General features: G+C 33.8%; 1 protein-coding gene and 1 long non-coding RNA gene across 3 annotated transcripts in view; one reads left to right on the top strand and one right to left on the bottom strand.

The window, feature by feature from the left end:
- Positions 1-276: 276 nt before the first annotated feature.
- Positions 277-20,283, top strand: part of LOC134716071 (solute carrier family 23 member 2-like) — a 31,309-nt gene continuing 11,302 nt past the window's right edge. Inside the window, exons 1-3 of one of the 2 annotated variants that reach the window (XM_063578809.1) lie at positions 277-311; positions 6,706-6,859; positions 19,291-19,463. In XM_063578809.1, coding sequence (XP_063434879.1) covers positions 292-311; positions 6,706-6,859; positions 19,291-19,463 — 347 coding nt within the window. In that variant the 5' untranslated portion in view covers positions 277-291. Of the gene's footprint in view, positions 312-6,705; positions 6,860-15,818; positions 15,941-19,290; positions 19,464-20,283 lie in introns of those variants that run through there. The other variant, XM_063578811.1, reaches the window with a different exon arrangement.
- LOC134714224 (uncharacterized) lies at positions 12,192-14,673 on the bottom strand. Its single transcript, XR_010106514.1, has 3 exons — positions 14,369-14,673; positions 13,346-13,458; positions 12,192-12,353 (listed from the first exon to the last, which is right to left on the bottom strand). It is a non-coding gene; the product is annotated as an uncharacterized LOC134714224 (long non-coding RNA).

Raw genomic sequence — 20,283 nt, forward strand, 5'->3', positions numbered from 1 at the left:
TGAACAACCAAAAGAGCCGTGAAAAATGTGACAGCACACTTTAAACTATTAACATGTCATTCGAATAGATGTGGATGATAAGTTATGGTATAACAAGCATATGAAAGTCATAGTATAAGTATACCTCATCTAATTGCAGTTTCAGAAAATAGGAGCAGCGAGTTGAAGAGAAAGAGAGAAGAATTGACAAAGAACATTGACTTTTCTGGTATTATATACGATTATCATGTATGAGTGAAAAGATTAACGCATTGGTAAGGGGGAAGTAAACAAATCATAGAAACTATAAGGATGTTTTTGTCTGTTAAGAGGTTAGTGTTTATAATACTACTTTTATACTATAACAAAAGACCTTCTGTCTGCAGTCCAACGTACATATTATACAAGATAAGATTTGTTGGTCGGGGAGTTCTAGACGGTAAGTTTTGTTGTTGCACATGGAGTACAGAACCGGTATGTAAGTTTGGTAGTTGTAAGGGGAGCAAATAATGTAAGTTTGGTATTTGTACGGGGATTATAGTATGTAAGTTTGGTAGTTGTACGGGGATTATAGTATGTAAGTTTGGTAGTTGTATTGGGAGAAGCGTATAATAGTTTTGTTGTTGTAAATGGAGTAGAGTATGTAAGTTTGGTAGTTGTACGGGCAGTACATTATGTAAGTTTGGTTGTTGTAAGCGGAGTAGGGTATGTAAGTTCGGTAGTTGTAAGGGAAGTAGAGTATGTAGATTCGGTTGTTGTAAGGGGATTAGAGTATATAAGTTTTTGTTGTTGAACGGGGAGTAGAGTATGTGGTTTGGTAGTTGTAAGGGGAGTATAGTATGTAGGTTTAGTAGTTGTAAGGGTAGTATAGTATGTAGGTTTGGTTGTTGTAACGGGAGTAGAGTATGTAAATTTGGTAGTTATAAGGGGAGTAAAGTATGAAGGTTTGTTAGTTGTAAGGGGAGTAGAGAATGTTAGTATTGTAGTTAAAAGGGTAGTAGAGTATTTAAGTTTGGTAGTTGTAAGGGACCTGGGTAGTAGAGCATGTAAGTTTGGTAGTTGTAAGGGTAGTAGAGCATGTAGGTTTGGTAGTTGTAAGGGGAGTATAGTATGTAGGTTTGGTAGTTGTAAGGGGAGTATAGTATGTAGGTTTGGTAGTTGTAAGGGTAATAGAGCATGTAGGTTTGGTAGTTGTAAGGGACCTGGGTAGTAGAGCATGAAGGTTTGGTAGTTGTAAGGGGAGTAGAGTATGTAGGTTTGGTAGTTTTAAGGGGAGTATAGTATGTAGGTTTGGTAGTTGTAAGGGGAGTATAGTATGTAGGTTTGGTAGTTGTAAGGGTAGTAGAGTATGTATGTTTGGTTGTTGTAAGGGTAGTAGAGTATGTATAGGTTTGATAGTTGTAAGGGTAGTAGAGCATGTAAGTTTGGTAGTTGTAAGGGGAGTATAGTATGTAGGTTTTGTAGTTGTAAGGGGAGTAGAGTATGTAGGTTTGGTAGTTGTAAGGGGAGTATAGTATGTAGGTTTGGTAGTTGTAAGGGGAGTAGAGTATGTAGGTTTGGTAGTTGTAAGGGGAGTATAGTATGTAGGCTTGGTAGTTGTAAGGGTAGTAGAGCATGTAGGTTTGGTAGTTGTAAGGGTAGTAGAGCATGTAAGTTTGGTAGTTGTAAGGGTAGTAGAGTATGTAAGTTTGGTAGTTGTAAGGGGAGTAGAGTATGTAGGTTTGGTAGTTGTAAGGGGAGTAGAGTATGTAGGTTTGGTAGTTGTAAGGGGAGTATAGTATGTAGGTTTGGTAGTTGTAAGGGTAGTATAGTATGTAGGTTTGGTTGTTGTAACGGGAGTAGAGTATGTAAATTTGGTAGTTATAAGGGGAGTAAAGTATGAAGGTTTGTTAGTTGTAAGGGGAGTAGAGAATGTTAGTATTGTAGTTAAAAGGGTAGTAGAGTATTTAAGTTTGGTAGTTGTAAGGGACCTGGGTAGTAGAGCATGTAAGTTTGGTAGTTGTAAGGGTAGTAGAGCATGTAGGTTTGGTAGTTGTAAGGGGAGTAGAGTATGTAGGTTTGGTAGTTGTAAGGGGAGTAGAGTATGTAGGTTTAGTAGTTGTAAGGGGAGTAGGGTATGTAGATTTTGTTGTTGTAAGGGGATTAGAGCATTTAAGTTTGGTTGTTGTAAAGGTAGTAGAGTATGTAGGTGTAGTAGTTGTAAGGGGAGTAGGGTATGTAGCTTTGGTATTTGTAAGGGTAGTAGAGTATGTAGGTTTGGTAGTTGTAAGGGGAGTAAAGTATGTAAGTTTGGTAGTTGTAAGGGCAGTAGATAATGTAGGTTTGGTAGTTGTAAGGGGAGTAGAGTATTTAAGTTTGGAAGTTGTAAGGGTAGAAGAGTATGTAGATTTTGTTGTTGTAAGGGGAGTAAAGTATGTAAGTTTGGTAGTTGTAAGGGTAGTAGAGTATGTAGGTTTGGTATTTGAATGGGGAGTAGAGTATTTAAGTTTGGTAGTTGTAAGGGTAGTAGAGTATGTAGATTTAGTAGTTGTAAGGGTAGTAGAGTATGTAGGTTTGGAAGTTGTAAGGGTAGAAGAGTATGTAGGTTTGGTAGTTGTAAGGGGAGTAGAGTATTTAAGTTTGGTAGTTGTAAGGGTAGTAGAGTATGTAGGTTTGGTAGTTGTAAGGGGAGTAGAGTATTTAAGTTTGGTATTTGTAAGGGTAGTAGAGTATGTAGGTTTGGTATTTGAATGGGGAGTAGAGTATTTAAGTTTGGTAGTTGTAAGGGTAGTAGAGTATGTAGGTGTAGTAGTTGTAAGGGGAGTAGAGTATTTTAAAAAAGTTTGGTAGTTGTAAGGGGAGTTGAGTATTTAAGTTTGGTAGTTGTAAGGGTAGTAGAGTATGTAGGTTTGGTAGTTGTAAGGGTAGTAGAGTATTTAAGTTTGGTAGTTGTAAGGGGAGTAGAGTATGTAGGTTTGGTAGTTGTGAGGGTAGTAGAGTATGTAGGTTTGGTAGTTGTAAGGGGAGTAAAGTATGTAAGTTTGGTAGTTGTAAGGGCAGTAGATAATGTAGGTTTGGTAGTTGTAAGGGGAGTAGAGTATTTAAGTTTGGTAGTTGTAAGGGTAGTAGAGTATGTAGGTTTGGTAGTTGTAAGGGGAGTAGAGTATGTAGGTTTAGTAGTTGTAAGGGGAGTAAAGTATGTAAGTTTGGTAGTTGTAAGGGCAGTAGATAATGTAGGTTTGGTAGTTGTAAGGGGAGTAGAGTATTTAAGTTTGGTAGTTGTAAGGGTAGTAGAGTATGTAGGTTTGGTAGTTGTAAGGGGAGTAGAGTATGTAGGTTTAGTAGTTGTAAGGGGAGTAAAGTATGTAAGTTTGGTAGTTGTAAGGGCAGTAGATAATGTACGTTTGGTAGTTGTAAGGGGAGTAGAGTATTTAAGTTTGGTAGTTGTAAGGTTAGTAGAGTATGTAGGTTTGGTAGTTGAATGGGGAGAAGAATATGTAGGTTTAGTAGTTGTAAGGGGAGTAGAGTATGTAGGTTTAGTAGTTGTAAGGGGAGTAGAGTATTTAAGTTTGGTAGTTGAAAGGGGAGTAGAGTATGTATGTTTGGTTGTTGTAAGGGTAGTAGAGTATGTATAGGTTTGGTAGTTGTAAGGGGGGTAGAGTATGAAGGTTTGGTTGTTGTAAGGGGAGTAGAGTATGTAGATTTAGTAGTTGTAAGGGGAGTATAGTATGTAGGTTTGGTAGTTGTACGGGCAGTAGAGTATGTAGGTTTGGTAGTTGTAAGGGGAGTAGGGTATTTAAGCTTGGAAGTTGTAAGGGTAGTAGAGTATGTATAGGTTTGGTAGTTGTAAGGGGAGTAGAGTATGTAAGTTTGGTAGTTGTAAGGGGAGTATAGTATGTAGGTTTAGTTGTTGTAAGGGGAGTAGAGTATTTAAGTTTGGTAGTTGTGAGGGTAATAGAGTATGTATTGGTTTGATAGTTGTAAGGGGAGTAAAGTATGTAAATTTGGTAGTTGTAAGGGAAGTATAGTTTGTAATTTGGTAGTTGTAAGGGGAGTAGAGTATGTAGGTTTGGTAGTTGTACGGGGAGTAGAGTATGTAAGTTTGGTAGTTGTACGGGCAATAGAGAATGTAGGTTTGGTTGTTGTAAAGGGAGTAGAGTATGTAAGTTTTGTTGTACGGGGAGTATCTAGTGTACAAGTTTGGTAGTTGAAAGGGGAGTAGAGTATGTAGGTTTGGTAGTTGTACGGGGAGTAGAGTATGTAAGTTTGGTAGTTGTACGGGCAATAGAGAATGTAGGTTTGGTTGTTGTAAAGGGAGTAGAGTATGTAAGTTTTGTTGTACGGGGAGTATCTAGTGTACAAGTTTGGTAGTTGAAAGGGGAGTAGAGTATGTAGGTTTGGTAGTTGTACGGGGAGTAGAGTATGTAAGTTTGGTAGTTGTACGGGCAATAGAGAATGTAGGTTTGGTTGTTGTAAAGGGAGTAGAGTATGTAAGTTTTGTTGTACGGGGAGTATCTAGTGTACAAGTTTGGTAGTTGAAAGGGGAGTAGAGTATGTAGGTTTGGTAGTTGTACGGGGAGTAGAGTATGTAAGTTTGGTAGTTGTACGGGCAATAGAGAATGTAGGTTTGGTTGTTGTAAAGGGAGTAGAGTATGTAAGTTTTGTTGTACGGGTAGTATCTAGTGTACAAGTTTGGTAGTTGAAAGGGGAGTAGAGTATGTAGGTTTAGAAGTTGTAAGGGGAGTATCTAGTGTACAAGTTTGGTAGTTGTACGGGCAATAGAGAATGTAGGTTTGGTTGTTGTAAAGGGAGTAGAGTATGTAAGTTTTGTTGTACGGGTAGTATCTAGTGTACAAGTTTGGTAGTTGAAAGGGGAGTAGAGTATGTAGGTTTAGTAGTTGTAACGGGAGTATCTAGTGTACAAGTTTGGTAGTTGTAAGGGGAGTAGAGTATGTAGGTTTGGTTGTTGTAAAGGGAGTAGAGTATGTAAGTTTTGTTGTACGGGGAGTATCTAGTGTACAAGTTTGGTAGTTGAAAGGGGAGTAGAGTATGTAGGTTTAGTAGTTGTAAGGGGAGTATCTAGTGTACAAGTTTGGTAGTTGAAAGGGGAGTAGAGTATGTAGGTTTAGTAGTTGAAAGGGGAGTATCTAGTGTACAAGTTTGGTAGTTGTAAGGGGAGTAGAGTATGTAGGTTTGGTTGTTGTAAAGGGAGTAGAGTATGTAAGTTTTGTTGTACGGGGAGTATCTAGTGTACAAGTTTGGTAGTTGAAAGGGGAGTAGAGTATGTAGGTTTAGTAGTTGTAAGGGGAGTATCTAGTGTACAAGTTTGGTAGTTGTAAGGGGAGTAGAGTATGTAGGTTTGGTTGTTGTAAAGGGAGTAGAGTATGTAAGTTTTGTTGTACGGGGAGTATCTAGTGTACAAGTTTGGTAGTTGTAAGGGGAGTAGTCGGAACTTAAGATATACCAAACATACTCAATATTGACTGACCTGTAAACCAAATACAATTTCGAATATACTTCAAACTATATAAATCTAAATACTAACTCAACAACTATAGTTTGAATTTGCCGTATGGACGAATTAGCCGGCATTTTATATGATATAATGTGACGATACATATTTATATAAATACATCAATCGAAAATGATAAATAAGAGAAACAGATTTGTGTTTGTGTTTTGGGTCGAAATAATTAATTTAAACTGTATTTCTGAATATAAATAAATATTGACCAATTAAACAAGTAGAATTCTGCTTACGCCAAAAAAAAAAAAACCCAACCATACGAGTTTTTAGTTGTGCTTTAATTAGCTTTTCTGAATTCATAGTTTGCTTTTAATTAGCTTTTTTGAATTCATAGTTATGCTCAAATTTAGTTGTGCATAGATTTTATACATGCTTCACTTTAGGCATGTTCATATGTTTTTTTAAACTTTTTATAGCATCTTGCATGTATTTTAATATACTTGTTTTGTATTTATATATTTTAATATATTAAAGGTACTTTTAAAATCTCTTCTCTTTTATGTTATATATTTATGTTCGGTATATAAAGCTCTCGAGTGTTTACAACTATATGCATGTGAGTCGAATCCAAATAAAACTTCGTTTTCGTATTTCCAATACAGTGTGAGTACATTTTTGTTATCCGTATACATGAATATATCAAAGTTTTAGATTCTTTTGATTTGTTGATAAAAGTTTGACATTTTACTTTTTTGTTAACTTGGTATCATCGTAGTCGCTGCTTTAAAATAAATGCACTTCGTTCTGTAAAGAAGTAACTCCATACAACCATATAAAGACATCACACTAAGACGCATGCAGCTTGCGGGCGTTTGAAATAATTATTAAAGCTATATGACATTTATGGAAAGAAATCACTTGAAAAGATCTGTATTTCTTTTCAATAAGAAGATTATATAGAACAAAAAATCAAACAAATCTATGAGAATTTATACAAAACTACTTGGTTTTTTTTAGATCGCGACATATATATATATAAAATGAATTATTCAACGATGAACAAAATGACTACATATACAACGTTATCTAGAATATCGGCTACATTCAGAAAATATTTACAAACAAAACAATCAATACAATGTCAATTTACTAAGATTTAACAAATTTTTAAATAGACAATCTGAAACGAAGTAAATTGTTCATCCTCCGGAAATATTATTTTGTGTGTAAGGCTTGGTAATTAAATGATGATATATATCTAGTTAAATAACTATCCCCAGGATTTACAAGGCAAGAAATATGGAGAACCATAACTTTGAGGATGACAGGCTAGATGCTGACTTGGATGATCTTGACGTAGATGTCCATTCTACTGTTATATATGGAGTTGAAGATACGCCAGCTCCTCACATGTGTGTTGTGTTTGCTTTACAGGTATTGTCACATTTAATAACAGGCTATTTTCATATATGTTTCGATATTTTTTCATCGTTGACTAATTTTACTTGTTACTTATTTATTTATTACAATCAATTAACAAGACTAGATAGTACAGCATACCACACTCTTACAGCATTATTCAGTAGTAGAATGGAAATCATCAGATGGATAAAAAGAGAAGTGGACGTGGACGGATACTTGTATATAATGGTTTATATCCCCACCCCTTGCCTTGATAAGTCTTATTCACCATAGGTTTTGTACCCATGCAGAGGACACATTCACATTCATCATATTAATTCGTAAATCGCCTGGTTTAGATATTTTATTTCACACGATGTCTGTATGTGGGACAAGTCATGTCTCTTTCATTCCATTAACTGTTAAATATCTTTAAAAGCTGTCCAAACCTATCCATAATTAGTAGATCCTTTATATTCTTATTTTCATGAAAAGACATCCACATTGAAACAAAGGTTTTGTAGACTTTGTTTTCAATTTGAAAAATAAAATGTTTGCTGTGGCTAAGCAACGTGTGGGTTTTCTTTGCTCGATATATAATTATAACTCGCCCCCAAAATAATGGTAACACCGTAATATGAGGAAGTTTATTCTTCAAAAATAACTAAGTTCATACTTCAAAAAACATAAAGAACCTATTATTGCACGGTGGCTATGCACTTGTTATGCAGCTAAGTTGTTGATAAGCGTATAGTGACCTACAACTGAAGTAACTTATCCGTTATAACTAAAAATTGTTCATAAACAGACAATCTGCATTGGATTAAATTTTAAATTGTTCGATACAATGACTAATTAATTTGTAGTTGGCTTTAATTCAAACCTGGTTTGTTGTTGCTAAGCAACACTTGTGTTGCTATGCTCAATACGGAATTTGTTAAGAATAAAAACAAGATGTATATAAAGAATATTGGAATGTAACACCATATGGAAAGAAAAATGTTCAAACAACTGCTAATATCATACTTCAGAGGGGGCAAGCACCCATTTGTTAACCGTTGCTAGGCTATATTTCTGTTCTAAGGTTGTTTTTTAGCATATAGTATACGAAATCAAAGGGACCTTTCATTTCAACTTCCAAGCAAGGACTGAAGCTCATAAACTCGGCAATCAATCCTTGCCGTCACCGGTATTTTGTATTTTCTGCGTCACTGATCGTTTATGCGGACTTGCTATTTTATTGTGACGTCACGATATAGAAACTGTCAGTTTCTATTGTAATCTACAAGCGTTCAAAGGGACACTACTCTTTGTGGTCGGAACTACTTTTTTGGGGTTTACACCAAAGACCCAAAAAGGAAATAGAAATGAATAAACGCTGAAAATATACGATTCGAGTAATTCAAATTTCAGTTACCTTTGTTTAACTTTTCGATATGTTTTCTTCAAGTTTGCATTTTATTAAATGTAGAGATAAATGTACAGTAGTATTAAAACGAAAAGAAAAGGTTTACTTTATAAAGTAGAACCTGGAAGTGCATACGAATAGACTTGAAAAAAATCTACCATAAGACTTATTCAAACTTGTATTGCTTTTTCCCCAGGTTAAGATATTGGAAATTTATTATCAAATTTTGCCAGAAAAGAAATTCAGACAACTGTCTTTTCCTTTCAAGGCAAATTCAATTTAAACATTTTATTTATATTCATATGATTAAGACATATGTATTGTCTTTCAATCAGTTCAATTGAAGTCTTAAGTTGGCATGTCAGTTATTAACTGCTAGTAATCTGTTATTTTGTTTATTTTCCTATGTTACATCTTCTGAAATCAGACCCGGACTTCCCTTGAACTGAATTTTAAAATGTGCGTATTGTTATCGTTAACTTTGTACTTTGGCCAGTTTTTCGGCAACTGTCCGAAGTCAGGAGCTTCTGGTCTTTGTTAGTCTTGTATCATTTTTAATTTTAGTTTCTTGTGTATAGTTTGGCGTTAAGTATGGCGTTCATTTTCACTGAACTAGTATACATATTTGTATGGGGGCCAGCTGAGCCGGGACGCCTACTAGTGCGCCGGGAATTTCTCGCAGCATTGAAGACCTAATGGTGAACTTCTACTGTTGTCTGTTCCATGGTTGGGTTGTTGTCTCTTTGACACATTCCCAATTCACATTCTCAATTTTACTTTTATTTCAAAGCTATACGGGTCATTTTCAAAAAAGTGGAATTTTGAAATTGAAAAATTCATGATTAAAAGTTACTTATTCTAACAACCCTCTACATAAGCAAATCAAAACAAATAGTACTTATAGAACCACATATTAAAAGATGCAATCTTAATAATGTCATACAAGAATATCTTGAAACTGCTTATTTTTATTTAATTACTCTTTTTATCATTATTATATAATAAATTGACCTTTGATACCATCTTTTTAATGACATGACAATTAGAATGGTTAAAAACTTATACCTTATGCAGATTTAAGTATTAACTGTAAACTTGTCAATTATCCCGACCATATGAGTATATACACATGCAGTCATGACCATACGCGTATCAGTGGTTACGGAACGTATTTATACATAGATATATATGTGTAATATTCATCGCTGGACGTTAAACACTTATTATCAATCAATCAAAACTAGTTCAACCAAAGAATCTCAAATTATCTGTCTCAGTTCATGTCCCATATGTTTTGTTCATTGTTAAGATAAATTAATGATAATTATGGTTGTTCAACTAGGTCCACCGCAAATGTATGTGCTTAGGCAGCAACCATTTGAACTTTTCGGCGAAGAACAATCTATTTTTTAGCGACAAACCGAAAACAATTTTTTTCTTTCAATTTTAGCATTACATATATAGTGGCAGCTGAGGGTGAATCAAACATTTTTTTTCTCAGGGTCCAAAACAAATTGCTGCCTTATTTATTCAACACGAGAACATAATAATGTGATATGATAATTAATCTTGATTTATACTCGTAACTTATACTGAGGCTAATTATCAACGTGCTAGTTTGGGTACTTAATGCTACGTGCTTAGTTGTCTTTGAGAAGCCTCAAACACCTATTTTACAGTCTTTGGTTTGACCTAGACAGTATTTGAACACACGATCCCTTAACAAACATGCTACCAAGTGACCACCGATACGGTGTTCCATTATCGTGAAATAAGTGTCAACATATGGTGAATGTATAGACAAGCTGCATACATGCATTACTTAAAATTTGTCAGTGGACAATTTACAATTAAGTGATACATGTACATATGGCAAAGATGATTGTCCATATCTTACAGCAATATTGCTTACTAGTATGATGTGTGATTGCCAATTTGACAACTCTACAAGAGACCAAATGACACAGAAAGTAACAGCTATTTGTCACAGTACAGCCTTCAACAATCACCAAAATCCATACCGCATAATTAGCTATTAAAGCACTGAAATGACAAATGTAAAACTATCCAAATATAGTTAGCCAGCTGCTTATAGCATCTTAATTAGGGACTCTAAAGAGCCGATGTCGCTCATCTTGCTCTATGTGCATATTTAAGAAGGACACAGATTCATGACAAACATTGTGTTTTGGTGATGTGTTTGTAGATCTTACATTACTGAACACTCTTGCTGGTGATGTGTTTGTAGATCTTACGTTACTGAACATTCTTGCTGCTTACAATTATCTCCATCTTTAATTCTGTGTATGTAACAATGTGTATATAAAAAAGAAGATGTGGTATGATTGCCAATGAGACAACTATCCACAAAAGACCAAAATGACACATAAATTAACAACTATAGGTCACCGTACCCCCTTCAATAATGAGCAAAGCCCATACCGCATGGTCAACTATAAAAGGCCCCGATAAGACAATGTTAAACAATTCAAACGAGAAAACTAAAGGCCTCATTTATGTAAAAAAATGAACGAAAAACAAATAGGTAACACAAAAACAAATGACAACCACTGAATTACAGGCTCCTGACTTGAGACAGGCACATACATACATACATAATGTGTGTTGTGTTTCTGTTATGTGTTCTCTCATATTTGATGCTTTTCCCTCAGTTTTAGTTTGTAACCAGGATTTGTTTCTTTTTTCTCAATCGATTTGCAAGTTTCGAACAGCGGTATACAACTGTTGCCTTTATTTGGCCCAGAAGAGAAAATTGTTAAAAATTTACTATGAAGAGCAAAAACTTCTTAAGGGGTCAATTGATCATTTTGGTCATGTTGACTTATTTGTAGATGTAGATAATCTGACAGAGGAATCAACCCAACAACAAGTTGACTGATTGGTCTAAAAAGTTCTTGGCAGATAGATACCCTTTTGATGATTGTGAAAAGTTTGGTTCAATTTGTCTCATTGTTGAAGGCTGTACGGTTACCTCTTATTGTTAATTTCTGTCATTTTGGTCTCTTGTGGAGAGTTGTCTCATTGGCAATCATACCACATCTTCTTTTTTTGTATATCAGTAGTTTCAGAGGAGAAGAGTTTTGTAAAAGATTACAAAAAATTGACTATAATGGGTAATAACTTCTTAAGGGGTCAACTGACCATTTAGGTCATGTTGACATTTTTGTATATTTTAATTTGCTGAACATTATTGCTGTTAACAGTTAATCTCTATCTATAACAATATTCAAGATAATTACCAACCAGATGCTCCGCAGGGCGCAGCTTTATACGACCACAGAGGTTGAACCCTGAACGGTTGGGGCAAGTATGGACACAACATTCAAGCTGGATTCAGCTCTAAATTTGGATTGTGATTAAATAGTTGACACATCATAGGTTTCTAACACAGATTGAATGTGGTCTAATGAAATTTTTTTTTGCCTTTGAGCAATTCACTATGCTGTAGAATATAAATCCTCTCAAAAAAAATTTTGAAGAAATTTTCTTTTTATTTATGAAATCTGAAATGAGAAACATTGAACACACCCCCACCCCCCACACAATTTTTTTCACATCCCCCTTTCCCTTGTTCCAAAACTGATCACAATTCAAATTTCTAATGGAGTTTGCAATAATAACTACTCATTTAAATATATCATAAAATATTAAAATGTAAAAAAAAAAAGTGCTTGCTATCACTGAATGGTAATGAATGTTTTAAGTTATCAGTTGGTAGTAAAAGTGAATTAATTTAGCAGGATTTGGCAAAACTTTCAGGAATATATATATTGTTTCATACTTTTTCATTTTAGGCCTTTTAATAATAGCAGAGTATATGGTGTGTAACTATTTCTCATTGTTAAAGGTCATATGGATGTCTGTAATGGCTTACATCAAAATTTACTAGTTTTTGACTAAGGACCCTTACCCATAGATTGACTTTAAAAAGAACAGTAAAAGTTATATATGTTTATTTCCTGTGTCTATGATAATTGTTTGAATTGCAACATTTATAATAGTCTGTGACTCTGTCATTCTCTATCAGCACACAACATACAAAGTATGTTTCTTTCAAGTCAGCTTCTCTTTGTTACAGTTCCTTATAATATGTCCATTCTAGAAGAAAAAAAATCATTAATTAATAAATTTATTATACATGTACTGCATTGCATATAATTTTAAATCAAAGTTTGGTATTTTCTTTTTGACTTTATGAATGATCAAAATAGTTCTTCAAAAAAATAAGAAGAAAAAAAAACACTTTAAAATGATACATAAACAATTAAATAAAAATACATATGATAATATTGTATTGTATTGTATATGATCAAACCAGAACCTAGTAAAATATAACATATATTTTTTGCATATATCTTTGAAGCTATTACATATTTATCTTATCTCCCTTTGCAACTTCTACAGAATGTATTTTAAATTTCACAAGGTATTTTAGAGCTTCGTTTAAAGAAAACTAGTTTGTAGAATGCATAGAAAAACACCATTTAATTTTGACAAATGTAGCCTTAAATAATTTTTCTTTAACCCAATTATTTTTTTCTCCTCTAAAATAATTAACTTTTTGATAAAAGAAATGTGTATATAAAAGCATTTTCTATGTATTAAAGACACCCAAAATTTATCATCAGAGATATGCAGAGATATTTTTTATACATGTATGTTTACAGTGAATCAAATCTCCAATTCTCATCAATTCAAATCAAGAAAAGGAAAATCACAAATAAATATGTGAAGAATACACTTGATCAGTGACAAAATTCAATATTTACATGATGATGAAAACCTTACATGAAACAGTGCATTAACAGTATATTAAACTAATTTACAAATTCAATATGATGAATATTTTGGTGAGTTGCTATAGAAACAATAAATATGCTATAGTTTGCCATTTTTGGCCAAAATTGAATATATTATGAATGAAAGAGTCAGATCAGCAAGTCCTGTAAAAACAGTTTATTTTCATAAATTATTTAGAATAAGGAACACACTCACTAACTATTGATTATTTTGACAAAATTTCAAAATTAGCTGATTTCTCATTTACAGTCATATAAAATTGTAATTATCTTATATATAAGATTACTTACCAAAAAATATAATACTACATGTATTGAAATTAACATAGAAATTAAACTGCTAACTTCTCAGATCTCCTGTCAAGTCCTTGCACCTCATGTCATGATAATCAGTAACAATAAACCTAAAAAAAAAATTACCTATCATCAGAATCAGCACTATACTAATCTCTGAGGAGCCAAAAGTTTCTAGAATTAAAACTTTTTTTCTTAACCTGATTTTGGGGTTTATATGTGACTGTAAAAAAATAATTAGTGAAGAAAAAATTAGTATTTACAGCCTAATATCTTTCTATATCTATGTTCCCATCAAAACACATTTTTTAGTGTATATACTCCAGCTTAATGTTAATGGTTTAAAAATCCTAAAAAAACATATGGGCCCTTTATAGCTTGTTGTTCGGTGTGAGCCAAGGCTCCGTGTTGAAGGCCGTACTTTAACCTATAATGGTTTAATTTTTAAATTGTTATTTGGATGGAGAGTTGTCTCATTGGCACTCACACCACATCTTCCTATATCTATATTACCAGGTTTATGTGAAAGGTTGAAAACCTGTGAAGTAGATTTTTTCTTTCCATGACGCAAATGAATAATGACACCATAATTTTATAGGCAACCTTTTTGGCTTTCTCATATGATTCCTAATCATGCCAAGGATTTGTACTATAAAAATCCTTGATCATGCTAACTAATGCAGTGTTGTTGTTTTTTTGCTTTGAGTGTGTGTGTGGGGGGGGGGGGGGGGACCTCAGGTTGATAGGGTACCGTTTTTTAATATCCAGCAAACACAATTTCTGACCATGAGAATAAAGTTATGAATGCCACAGTATGGTACCGCAGCTAGAATAAAGTATAATACTTTTTTTTTAAGTAACCCTCCCCCTTTTTTTAAACTTCTGGTATTTCTGCTTTCAAGAAACGGATTTTTTTTTATATAGTCCACCGGCGATCAGACCTAACATCTTTGCAATTGAATTATGTCATTTAAAATGATTTTAAAACAGTTATTTCATTAATATAAGTAAAAATTATACCTGCATGGTTTGTACGCTGGCGGTCGCCAACTTGGAAAACGTAAACAAAGTAGTTCGTATGTACGCACTTTCAACAGAATGACCAATCGGCTACAAATTGGCGTAGGTTAAAAAATGAACCGTTAAAATTAATACAAAAACATGTTTTAAATACATGTTTATGCAATTAACGAAAAAATGTATGCATGCGCTGCGGATGCTTAATCTCTGCAAGATCTTGCACACGGTGAGTACGGCTGAAGGCAAGGGTGTTAAACGCAGGACTTCGGGAATGTCCGGAGAGCCGACAACCTTGCTTCGGAAGTTGCTTTCATTTGTGACTTCAAGTTCTTCTTGGACAATCAAACGTTTTTGCAAATATTTAAATTTGTACTGATTAAGCAATATGTGATAATTTTCATTAATAATAAAATCGTTGCTAGGCAACCGGAATACAATTAAATCATATTTTTTCTATACTAAGACAATCAATTATATAAATATAAATTTATTTGAAGAGGGGTCCAAAAACGGCCTTAATCGTACCTTGTCCTTTGACAATTTAACAATCGTTCTTTTATGCACAATCAATCGGAAATGACTGTTTTTGTCCAGGCTATATAAATATGACAAAATCTTCACTCACAGTACTGTGTTCCAAGAGTATTATATTGTCTTTAAACATGATTTAGTTAGTGATAGTACGACGAAAATCTCTTATCACATAACAGTTTGATTTTCCGTCATATATTTCTACCTGAATTAATATTACTTCTCAAAAATTTTCATAACATCATTTTGAAATTGTAAGACATGTTTTACAACATACAAACGCATATACTACTAGGTTAAGTATTTTATCTACCTGGTAATGTTAGAATTTTGTTTTTAGTACACGGATGTCTAATTGTCAACATAAGTTTTATTGCATCATGAGTCTCCTTTAACTGCCAAGGTGCATTAGTTACTATTTATCATTTGCAAGTTTATAATTTAGAGTTTTACGCCGCGTGGTTTGTTTAAAAATATATATTTTAACGTAAGCCCAAAAACATACATGCACAAGTTGTTTTTTTTGTATACGCATGGTCTACCAGGCCTTATATGAGTGAAAGACTGGAACACAGTACGAGTCACGGTAGGTTTAGACTAAAAGCTAATAGGTATGGATTAAGAGCGAATAACGTATAAACTGTCATACAATTAGTTTTTCAATCCCATTTGGAGCAAACACATGCTATTTATACATTTATGTACATCTTGAATAGGTCAGTCACATTTTATATCAATAGATCTTTGAACAAACGTAATTAACTTTTGTGGATTTTTATGCTTTTGTCATTTTATATGTAATTTCACCCTATGGTCAACTTCAGATCAAAAGTCTTTCACATTAAGTTATTTATCTTAGAGACATAAATATTTGTTATTCCTATGTTTGAACTATATAACAGTTCTTCACATAAGCATGGCCTTATTAACTATCAATACCTGTTCAGGTAGAAAACAAATATGGGTGCACAGGATAACGACGTTTTCTTTCATGTTGAAGATGTTCCTTCTCCTCATATGTGTTTCATTTTTGCATTACAGGTAAGAATTAACCAAAACTATTTTTTTTTACTTAAGTCCAGCATTAATGTTTTGAAAATGTATAGAAAAAAAGTTCAATCTTTATAATGAAAGTTTGTTTTGATAGGAAGGCCTAATTTTTTCCTATGTTAGGCTGTCCCGTAAGTATTGGTCCGAAGATAGAGTACATTTGGGCTTATGTTCTTTTATTCATGTTACTTTTCATGATTCTTTATCTCATGATTTCGTCTTGTCTGTTATTCAAACCGCTCCCATTCTTCCAAATATATAAATATGTTCATGTTCATCATGTTCATTGTTAATTTTTACATTCATGACTAGAATTTTTGAATTTCATAATACATCATCGTTACTCGAGACCTGACAAATATTACGTGCGCATTCAGAATGAGAACTGGGTTACGTTCAATATCGTAGCACTTCATAGCCACTACGATATGGAACGCAACCGAGGGTCTTGTTCAATATCGTAGCAGTTATGTAGCAGGGTTGAGTTCAATATCGTAGCAGCTACGTAGGGCTACGTAGATTTTGACTATTGAACGTGTAGCTATAGACTAGCTGCTACATAGAAATTGATAGCAGCTACATAGCCGCTACGAAGCTGCTACGATATTTAACTCAACCCTGCTATTAATGTATATGTAGAAATTAATGGCTAACTACACATTCAATATACAAAAATCAACGTAGCACTACGTAGCAGCTACGACATTGAACGCAATCCAGTTATAAGATATGTTCTGAAAGTTATACAGAAATAAACCATAGATAAATAGCAAACTCCAAGAACGAAAATATACAGCCACATCGTGATCATTTTCAATCATTATTCAAGGTAAAATGAATATACCATCTCCCATTTGTTTTTTCCTTCTATTGCTTGTTTAGAATTGGTCAACCGCTTCTGGTCTCTTTGTAGGTCTAATTTCTTAAATTATATACAAGAAGATATGGTATGAGTGCCGCTACAACTCTCCATCCAAGTCACAATGTGTAAAAACTTAAAAGTAACCAACTATTGGTCAAAGTACCGTGCCTACAACACGGAGCCTCGGCTCAAACCAAACAGCAAGCATCTAGTATAAAGGGCCCTAAAATGACTATTGAAAAATAATTCAAACAGGAAAAGCTAACAGTCTAGCAATATTCAATAGCGAGAAAAGAAACACAATTTTATGTAAAGTGCATATTCTGTTAAACATCTTAACTGTCGTTTCTTATTTAAATGTCATCCATTCTCATTTGTCTTAAATCTAAGTTGAAGAATTGTAAATAAACAAATTGATGTAGAAAAATTAATCTGCTTCATTTTTTTACGTTCAAACGTTGAAAAAATAGATATACAATTATTTTCAGTTATTTGAAATGCTTGTGGCATTTATAATTAAACATGGAAAGTGAGTGATAAAATAGGGTTTGGTAATTATTGGGTACTCGATGAACAGTGTATAATATTTCTATTTATTGTTAAAAATGATAATTTTAAGACTATAGTGCCTTATGAATATAATCTTAAACACCAAAAGGTGTCTATACTTTAGGATGAGCTAAAAACATTCGTATTGATGAAGAGACGTAATCGTCGAAATGCGCATCTGGTGCTGTAACTTTGGTACCGTTAATGTAAATATGGCTGAGACTACGGTTGCTATTTATATCAGACTTAATAGCAGTACTTTATTGTAATAAAAGTTTTAAAAAATCCTACACGCTCATGCAGATAATCCCTTTCTCTCCACAAAAAATCTAGTTCAAATACTGTGAAAGTACTTTTATTTGTGGGGAAACAATTTTCGTGATTTTCGTGGGTGACTTTATCCACGAAAACCACGAAAAATGGTTCCCCACGAATAAAATTACTTTCAAAGTAATACTTCTTTCTGTGGTTTAACTATTATATAATGAATAGGTCTACATATTTGCTCCTAAAGGGTGTGGGTCTTAGTGGAATTATGTAACAAGTAATATCTGTCCAATACCAACATGTCAGAAATCTGTATTCACAAGTGTAAACAGAAACCATATAATTTATAACATTAAAGTGCGATTTAAAAACTTAACAGACATTCATTCACATGGTATGTTTTGACTTGAATTAGACTTATATCTTCTTTACCATACATGTAGTTATCATGATCGAACCATGCTTTCCTAACAACCCTTTCTAGCTGAAACAATTTGATCCTATGGTCCTATGATTTGAATCAACACGATGCGGGTCGGGGTAAAATGCGATAACCAATTTTAATAATATTTCAAGTCGATATCTCGAATGTGTTAATCCGAAGTTCTGTTTATCTACCTTTGGACTAATCATTTTCACAGTTGTTTTCAGCATTCAAAACATTAACACATAATTCATAGCTTCACATTTTCAAATTATTGATATATGCCTTGTAAAATATATAGTGCGCCAAAAGTGTCCAGTTAAGTTCTAGGGAAATTCTCTGGAACAGATTTAAAAACTAAGCGTTGTCCTTATTCGACCAGTTATATTAAAACATCACATTGATACAGGAAGTTAAAATGGTCAAATTATCAATTCGGTTATCTGAGCGTATTTGAGCATCCGATTAGGAAATGATATCATAACATAATCACATAATCATATTAGAAACAACACTCTTCTATGCATCTACTGATCTATTTATTTGACATAGATTTGGTTCGTTATCAACTCCTGCTACTTATTTCAACCTAAAGCTAGAAAATTGTCTATAATGTTTGAATATAGTCATTTAAGATACCCAGTGGCGGAACCATTTCTTTTTGTAAAAAAAGGGGGGGGGGGGGGTACTGACTGGCCTAAGGGGACCGCTCCAGTCATGCATCAGTGATTCCCTATATATGGATCTGCCAACCCTTTGTTTTCACGTTTCTAGAAATTTTAAAGATTTTATAAAAAACGATTGGCTGAAGTCTTCAAAACCTGTCATTTGACGTTCCCTTATATGAGTTATAATCCGAGACATTTTTGTTTTACTGGACTCCTTACACAATTTATGACTTAACAACTGAATTGTAAAAGATTCGGAAAGAAATAAGTTGTCCATAGCCAAAAAAAAATAATTCAGCAATATATGATGGCCATTTTTTTTTTCAAACAAGAAGTTATGATTTAAACTATCGACAAATTGCGCGTATAGATGTTTAGCAGATAAGAAAAGTGATCACATGCAGAAAGGAACTGATCTTCACCATGTATCTGTTTTACTGTTATAGCATCCCCTCTATAGACAGTTATATATTATTCCTTAGTTGTTCTGGTTGTTGATAGCGACGAACGTTTGCAAATACAAAACAAAGTACAAATCTATTGTAAAGTTGTTGTTTTTTTCTTTTTTTAGCAAGCTATATTATGTATTGGAAGTACATTGTCCATACCGTTTATTCTCGGGGACCAGCTATGTACCGACTTATTTCCAGCACAGGAAAAGGCTAATGTCATTGCCCAACTTTTAAGTATCTCAATGTTTATGTGTGGAATTGCTACACTTTTACAAACAACGTTTGGGGTAAGGTAAGTACTATTTGGAATGTTTGGTCCCCAATGCTCTTGCACTTTGTACTCGTTTGGCGTTATTATAACTTTTTTTAATATCCGAGCGTCACTGATGAGTCTTATGTAGACGAAACGCGCGTCTGGCGTAATAAAATACAATCCTTGTACCTTTGATAACTAATTTTACAGTATATATTTGTTCGTACACTTCGTTAATATGAATTATTTGAGTGTTTTCCTTTTCTTTATTTGATTCATACAGGAAACAAGAATAAGGATCTTTGGATTATATATCTTCCATTAATGTCGACGGAGATGAATGGTCTTCACACATATTACTAAAACAATAAAAGACACATGAAATGATTGAATATGATTAAGTTAAATGAAATGACTAAAATAATTAAAAAATGAATAACATTAACATTCACGAAATACCATGAAATCTGCTCCAGTTTACTCCACATTAGTGTGTTAGTCCGATCGATTCACGGTATCTATAGTTTTTACCAAGATGTTATGATTGGTGCACAATATATATGGAAGTGTTTAACGACCTTGACTGGCCTTTCGGCCCTCGCACGGTCGGCTCGGTGCCCGAAGGCGTTTGGTGAGCTTTAAATGATTTGATGCCATGGGTCAGGAACAAGTAGTGGAGGTCGCAATATGTAGGCCGCCATCTTGGTTTTGGTGAGTTGATTTTTCTTTGTTTACTATTTTGATGTTTTTCTTCACTAACGGCTGCTTTCAGGGCCAGTTTGGTCATCTTGGCAGCCCGCTAGCCTCGATGAAGGAGTACTGGCAGATGAATCGTGGACGTAGTTCTAAAGATGACAGG

This window comes from Mytilus trossulus, chromosome 4 (genome assembly GCF_036588685.1).
Source record: "Mytilus trossulus isolate FHL-02 chromosome 4, PNRI_Mtr1.1.1.hap1, whole genome shotgun sequence".
Taxonomy (NCBI): Eukaryota; Metazoa; Mollusca; class Bivalvia; order Mytilida; family Mytilidae; genus Mytilus; species Mytilus trossulus.